This window comes from Sinocyclocheilus anshuiensis, unplaced genomic scaffold, assembly GCF_001515605.1.
Source record: "Sinocyclocheilus anshuiensis isolate Anshui unplaced genomic scaffold, SAMN03320099.WGS_v1.1 scaffold1005, whole genome shotgun sequence".
NCBI classification, from domain to species: Eukaryota; Metazoa; Chordata; class Actinopteri; order Cypriniformes; family Cyprinidae; genus Sinocyclocheilus; species Sinocyclocheilus anshuiensis.
This window is the reverse complement of record NW_015555810.1, coordinates 387,661-395,920: the sequence shown is the minus strand read 5'-3', so window position 1 is coordinate 395,920 and position 8,260 is coordinate 387,661. Positions and strand designations below refer to the sequence as shown.

The 8,260-nt window shown below is 34.2% G+C and overlaps 1 protein-coding gene across 2 annotated transcripts in view; it reads left to right on the top strand.

Annotated features, from left to right (window-relative positions):
* Window positions 1-8,260, top strand: part of LOC107675129 (protein TANC1-like) — a 200,668-nt gene that overhangs the window by 90,878 nt on the left and 101,530 nt on the right. For both annotated transcript variants that reach the window (XM_016469356.1, XM_016469354.1), the window contains exon 3: window positions 3,119-3,319. In XM_016469356.1, the coding sequence (XP_016324842.1) occupies window positions 3,119-3,319 (201 nt within the window). The remainder of the gene's footprint in view (window positions 1-3,118; window positions 3,320-8,260) is intronic.

Genomic DNA, 8,260 nt, shown 5'->3' with positions numbered 1-8,260 from the left:
AAGAGTGGATGTAGAATTTATAGTTTGTTTTGCAAATGATTCGTGACACAAGTCTCTCTGTGCCAAGCCCACCGATCATGAAGGATTTACAGCTGTTTGGGTAAGATGGTGTGAATTATAGAACAGTAGGTTTGGGCCAATAACATGAACACAGTTATGATTTCGCTCTCACACTGCTTTCATTCCAGCCTCTGTTGGTCGGGTGATTCAGTGACGGCTGCAAGTAAATTTGATATGGCAGAACTGTGGCCTATATCCTACTTCTGTTATTTGAGTTATGTTAAATAATTAAATGTAATAATTGGGATTACAAAGTCTCTTTCAAATTGCAATCGGCAATAGAAAAAAAATCCAAGAAATTATTTTATTGCAATTTGAAAGAGGAACAAAAACTCCTGTTCCATAATTTTTTTTTTCAACCACATCTGTATTTTTATTCTATCTGCCATTTCAGATAAACTGAAATTGTTGATACAATCCTACTACATCCTACTAATTGCACCTTATCATTTTATTTCTGTCATTTTTATATTTTCCCCTGTCTTTATTTCTTTCCTTCTTATTCCTATATTTAAATACATTTTATTCAAATTTATCTGTGTAACAAATAATGGCAGCTGAAATGAATAACGCATTATTTGACTGCAGATTAAAACATTTTTACACAAAATTGGAATAAAAAATGCAAAATAATAAAAAAATGTTACTAGATAACTGCATGCTGATATGACAACAATCATGTGACGGCAATCTAGCATTATACTTATTGCACTATTACAAAAAAAAATCCCCATTCTTATTTCTCTCCTTATTATATCTACTGTATGTATTTGTTATTGTCATTTTTTATGTACTTTTATTTTTTTCATTACTTTTGTTCAATTACCATTGTGAATGAAATGTGCAATATGAATAATTCTTTGCAAAATTGTATTGAATGAAAATTGAATGAATAATGTCCTTTGCTGCTTTACAACTGTTTCATAATTGATAAATTTTTCAACATTAACACTGTTATTTTCTGGTTTACTTTTGTGAAGCTGCTTTGAATCAATTTGTATTGTATAAAGCGCTATAGAAATAAATGTGATGACTTGAAAAATATGTAGCTTGCCTATACTCACCTCTAAAAGACAAAACTCTTACTTTACAAAAAAAAATTACTTTGCATGTCGGTCAGATGAGCTCTTCCTGTCTAAGTGGGTGATTTTGGCCAGAATAAACTGTAGCATACACATTTTTTATTGCTGTGACCTCATCGGTCATCGCTCTCGTCACAGGTCGCTCTGACCAGACGCTCGTGACCCCAGTGGGTGTTGAAAGAGAGCGGAGGTGTGACTAGGGCACGCTGACTTCCTGTTTTCTGGTGTTCCTCACTATTTATTCGCCTTTTCAAAAACTAGACAGCTCTGTTTTGCTCTTCATCAGTGGGAGAGAGTGAGTGGGAGAAGAGAGGAAGCCAGAGAAAGACACCGTTCACAATAATGTACTATCATACTATGTGCTTCTCCAGTAAATAGTATGTGTACTTGCACTGAATGCATTGAATGTCCAGATGACCAAAAATGCACAGTATGCAATAAAGCGCACTGCGTGAGATTCTGTATCCCAATACAGTGAACTCTGAAACCTTCCATATCCATTGTGATGAATAAACTGGAAGAAATGACATCTCTCTTTTGATTTGTTGTTTGATCTGACTACTGATTAAGACATTTTAAAAATTTGATTCAAAATACGAAATTAAATTTAAGTAATAAAATTAAGTAAATACAAAGTAAAATAAAAAATAAAAAAATATTTTACTAGATAACTGCATGCTGGTCAGGGTTATTTTAGTATCATTGAGATAATATCACAGTTTATATTCATATTTAAAATTAGTTTTTATTTTTAATTTTTTCTGTTTTCATTTTTATTTTCATTAAAGTTTTAGCAATTTTGTTGTGTTTTTGTCATTTTATTTGATTTTTAAAATGTATCTATATGAATTTTATTTCATTTTTAGTTGTAGTTATTTTATTACATCAGGTTTAACTAAATGATAATAAGAAATGTTGCCTTGGCAACGTGCTGAAATAAAATTTCTGTGTTTGTGTATTTCACAAGTTTTTGTGTATTTCATTTTATTTCAGCTAAAGTTTAATTTATTTCAAGTAACAAAAATAGTTTTATGGTTATGCTGATGAGGTCATGTGACCAAAATGTAGGCATACTACTGTTAGAAATGTTAGTTGTCACATAATCCATTTTTAAATAGTATGTGAAATAGGGTTGCAAAAAGATTTCGGATAAATTTCGGAAACATTCCAGAAATTTTGGAAACTGTCCAGGATTTTTTTGGAATATTCCAGGGATTTTTGGAAAGTTTCTGGAAATTTACCGGAAATTTTCCACCCCTTTGCAACCCTAATGTGAAAGCATTTCTTATTGTATTTTTTTAAATAGTAGGCAGCTTACAGTATACACTGCACAGTGTTCACTTTGTAGTAAGACAGTATTCCATTCAAAACATAGCAAATTAGTTTTCCCAGAAGCCTGTAGTTTATTTCACCTAATGTGGCACTAAACAATCACAGCTCATCAGGTTTAACAGCAGTTCAATAAACTTTAAAAGCAAGAAGATTTAATAAAAAACAGTACGATGGAGAAAAGAAAGACTTGAGGAGCAGTGTTTAATCAGTGCTGTGAATAGCGTGCAATGAAAATACATCTGAGAGCCATTGTTCTGCATTATTATTGAGCTCTGCTAATTAGTTTTGGTTCTCTTGATGGCGTTCAGGGTTTACAGTGAAAACCGCCTGTGGATTCTGCCACATTTTTAATATAAACTCAATCTCACTGGCTCTATTTGTTTTTATTAAGATGACTGAATCAATCTTGTGTTAGAAGAGTGTCAGTCAACTCATGTTAATGCTAAACGTGCTGTCGATTTCACTGGGGCTGTTGACTTGATTATTTCAGATGTTTATCAACCTGTTAACTGTGTTTTCTGCTCCTTAAAGAATCATACTGCTGGGCAATATTTAGAGGAGTTGCAATATATTTGCAATAATTTTACTGTCAGTATGTGCTAATAGGACATTTAAAACAAGTTTTGATCTCTGTGCTTGATCAGGGGAGCCGTACCTGCTCAGTGCCCAGCGCAGGTGTCCCGGCGGTGGGATGCAGGATCCCGCTGGTGTCCATCCGTTCCCACCCGCAGACGAAGGCCTCAGACTCGGCCTGGCTAAAGGGGTCTCCATGTCCCTCCCATCATCCCCTCTCCTGCCCCGGCAGACATATGTGATGGCGGCTCGCCCGTGCAAGAAGTCTCCAGGTGGGATATTTATCATTTCATCTGTTTTAAAGCATCGAAATGTCCGTGCATCAGCAGCTTTTTGGCTGAGCGATGGGCTGCTCTGGTTCGGCAACAGCTGCTGTTCTGTAATTCAGTTTGGTTTTGCTAGCGGTGCAGAAATTACAAATTTGAACAGTGAAGTTTCTGAGTGAATCTCACAAGAACATGTCGAGGTCGCCCTGAAATGAAAAGAAAGAAATAAAGAAATTATAGTTGTATTTTAGGACCGTTAAAATGTTTGGTAACACTTTTCTTGAGGTCTTAATGAATAATGTATTTTTTGCATTATATATATTTAAAATAATTATAAGCAAAGATAAAATGCATTATATATGCAGATTCCTTGTGGCATTGATTGTCATGTGTTTTAATGCATTATATTTTCTGTGTAACAATGAATAGATAATAGTGTTAATTTTGTCAGACGTTTTTAAATCAGTCTTAGTCTTAGTCCTGTGTCATATGTACTTTTTAGTTATCATATTTAGTCAATCTTGTCCTGTTTTTGTTCAGTCAAGTTTTAGTCAACTAAATGCCTGAGCATTTAGTCACATTTTTGTCATGCTGTATAATGGTTAACTGATAAAAAAAAAAATTTTGTTCAAAATTATAATCGCAATGTTTGTTGTCATTTGAGAAATTTACATTTCAGGTATTGCACTTTCTCCAGTAAGCACAGATCAATAGAATGTGGACTCATACACATGGTTTATTTGACCTAATCTAGTGTACTGATTTACAGTATTACAGGCTATTTAATATATGAATTAATATCAATGACTTAGATATGCACTCTCTCTGTCTACTTTATGAAAACTAGTATAAACAAACAAAAAATATTTTAACAGTGAAATTCCTAATAGTAATTCCAAATTGCAATAATGTTTCTCTATTAAAACAACAGCGGTTGAGTAAGTGCATTTATTCAGCAACAATCACAAACGCAAACAAAACAGTGGAGATCTCGTGACAGAACACAGACCGGCTGAATGACACTTTCATTTAAGCTAAACTCCAGCTTACTTGTTTGTCGGTGTTTTCTGATCATCGTCGGTGCTTCCGTAATGAAGAGTGAGCACTTGCGCATGGTTGACAGATTGCAAAACTCAAGAGAAACACAGCAGAAAATACATCCTTTTAACAGAGAAGCTCAGATTTAGGGATTTGTACTCTTAATATCTGGCAACCGCAAACATGAAAGCTTGCATAGTAGAGGCGTGTACAGCAGTCCACAATAATATTTTGTCTCCTTTTTTTTTGACAAAATAAAAAGAGCTTTTGGTATAGTTATTTTTTAAAATACATTTTAGTCTTGTTTTTTTAATCGTCAACGATATTGCATGTTGATATAGTCACAGTTATCGTCTATTGGCTTTATTGTCACCTCGTCATCGTCTCGTTTTAGTCATGGGGAAAAAAGCTCATCAAACGAACATTTTTCATCATGGTTTCCATTAATAAATAAGCTAATAACCCAGCTGCTGTGATGTCTGTTAATCAAAGATAAAAGGAAAAAAAAGGAAATCAATAACTTTTGTAGCTTTAAGGATTCATCTATATTTAATTTAGAATTTAGTATTTGATAACTTTATTCAATTTCTGTATATATAATTTCCTACTTGCTGAAGGGCACAGGTTGCTAAATATGACATTTATTAAAATGGGGTTATGTGAAGATTGTTTTAAGTTCACTTAAATTAGAAGTTGTTATTTTTTTTTTAAGTCTAATAAATGTTAAAATTGAAAGCTCAATTATACTGTAATGTTGAATGAATATAGTCAATGGTTAAATATTAGAGGGAAAAAAACAATTTCATAGCGACATCAGTAGTAGTAGTATTATCAGTGATACTGGCCTTGAGTCATAAAAAAAGATGCCATTAAACAAATATTAAAAGTATACTGTCTTTATGTTGTTTCTACATTAATTTGAAGATTATTTAATTTTTAAGATTATTTTAATTTGAATGTGAAATTATTGCAATATAAAAGTATATTTGAATTTTTATTGTTAGGAGGGATTAATCACGATTAATTTCAGAAAAAAAGTGTGATTCATTTTATTTATTTTTTATCGATTGACAGCACTTTATATTATATTATATTATATTATATTATAATAATTAATTTTTTGGTATCACAGTAATGAGATTTTATTTTGTAGATTTATGATAATGAAATTTTTTGGAAAAATATGCTTAATTATCAAAATTATCAAAATAATGATCTTGAAAGAATTTGTTCATACTGAGATTTTTGTTTTCTTTTGTGTTTCTGCATTTCAAATTGTTCGTCCAGTTGTATTATTGTGTGTTCTTGTGCATTTGTTTAGCTTTGACTCTTTGTATTTTTGTATGTAAGGTTGAAGTTAATTTGCATGTTGATTTAGTTAGTGTGTGTACATGCAAACACAAGTGTGTGTGTGTGTGTAAACACAGTCTGAGGTGTTTTCACACCATCTCTGTGTTAAGGACAAGGCCATGAGCAGCTGAGATCTTCAAAGGGTTTGCAGCTTGTCTCTGGACTTGTTTCGACCTGGGCTTTGTTGTTGGAGGATTTAGCACAGAGGATTGAAATTCTTTCAGTGGTCACTTTGGCGTCTCGCTCACATCTGCTCCTCATGTGTGTTGATTCAGCAGCTCTCTTTGAAAAGGGGATCGATGCCTTGAAGGCACCGGAAACAGGTGACACACTCCGACGAATTTACCCTTTGCACATTTCATTAGTCTGACAATTAAAGAAGGATAAACGTCCAAATGAGATCCCCCTGGAGTACCAGATCCTCAGGGAGGGATTTATTACAGACGTCGGAAACATGTGAGATTGAGGGTTTGTTTTGACCTCCGCAAATCTTGAAAATGTTGGTTGGGATATCTAATCATTTTCCTTTGGACTACCGTTCAAAAGTCTGGGGTCAGTAATATTTTATTTGCAAAAAATTTATACTTTTATTCAGCAAGGATGCATTAATTTGATCAAAAGTGGCAGTAAAGACATTTATAATGTTACAAAAGATTTATATTTCAAATAAATGCTGTTCTTTTGAACTTTCTATTCATCAAATAATCAAGCTTCCACCCAAATATGAAGCAGCACAACTGTTTCCAACATTGATAATAATCAGAAATGTTTCTTGAGCAGCAAATCAGCATATTAGAATGATTTCTGAAGATCATTAGAATGTGACACTGAAGACCGGAGTAATGATGCTGAAAACTCAGCTTTGATCACAGAAATAAATTACATTTTACAATATGTTCACGTAGAAAATAGCTATTTTAAGTTGTAATAATATTTCACTATTTTTACTGTATTTTTGATCAAATAAATGCAGCCTTGGTGAGCAGAAGAGACTTCTATTAAAAAATCTTACCGACCTCAAAAGTTTGAACAGTAGTGTGTATTCACCAATATAACAATACATATCCATTAACAGTGATATTTTTCTTCATATATTTTTACAAAAACATTTAATATATGAAAAATGTCATGCAAAAACATTTTTGAGTAATGATTTAATTTTTGAAAAGAGTAAAAAATTGAATTTGAATAGATTAAAAATGCTTCAAAGAATAAATAATTAATTCAGAAATGAATAAAAAACTTTGTCATTTTAAAATTAACCCATAATTTATCCCTTCAAACCAACGTTTGTCATGCATGACTTAAACTGTATGTCCTTTTAAAACATCAGTGTTTATATCACGTAACCTGTTTATCTGTTCAAGCAGAGGTTTCTCTGGGAAAATCTTCACAGGGAGGAATTAAAAAATGACCATAATTAGGTTCAGGTGGACTTGATACATGGACCCCCTGTTTAGATTGTGGAACTAATAACATGGATAATGTGTGAGTTATTGTCTTAAACCCTGGCCTGGATGATAATGACTGAATGGACCTTATTCGGCTGTGCCTAAGGGAATCTTTGGGAATGGTTGTTGTTGTTAGGAGCATCAAAGGCCTGCTGATGAGTTTCATGTGGACAGTGTGTGGTCATTGCTGACCACAGGAAAATAGGACATGAGCTCATTTCAGTAAGCACAGGTACTTGAATGTAGGGCTGTGCGATTAATCGAAATCGTCATAAAATCGCGATTTGAGCTTGCGCGATTTCTAAATCGCTTTATAGCACGATTTTCCGCGCCCCCGACCTCCCGCAGTATGCTATCCGAACCTATCAGAATGCCGGAACGGACCGGGCAGGCATGCAAACGTAACGCCAGGTTCACACACTCCTTCTGTGGTGCGTATTTTTTCCGCGCCCATGTTAACGGATCAGAGCGTTCACACTGCACGCGATTGCGGTCCGGCAGTGCGCTCCAGGAGCGGTGCATCTGTAGCAGTCATGCTGCGATCATTTCCGCACGGAGTCTATAGGCCCGGGTATACTTAACTCTACGCGTTCCGTTCCGTTCCGTCTCGCGCACAGCCGCATCCGCACAGCTTTCAAAGTATACTCAACCGCGGATGAGTGCGGACGGACGAGCTCGACACAGGCGCAAGTCTATTTCTGCTGTGCTGCACGCGCTGAATTAAAGTGACAGCGTATTATTCGCGGTAAAAATTAACATTTAGTAACAATTTAGTAATTACACCATAAATGAATATAATTAAAGTCTACTGTTTCACAGTCAACACATGGCTTTTTGGCTAGATTTAAAACAAGGAAAAGTGCACTTTTAGATAAACAAGGCAATAATAGATGGCACTCGTGGTGGTAGTTAAACAAAGTTATATTTATTGCGTTTAAACGTGAATGTCTATGAAAAATTGTATTACTGTACTGTGATAAAAGAGAATCACAATGCTGAAAAAGCATTTTCAGAAACAACGTTTGGATTTGAAATCAAAATAATGGATAAATGTGTTTGTGGTAAACAGCCACGGATCAGGAGCGGACTGCAAACGCATCCTGTGCGA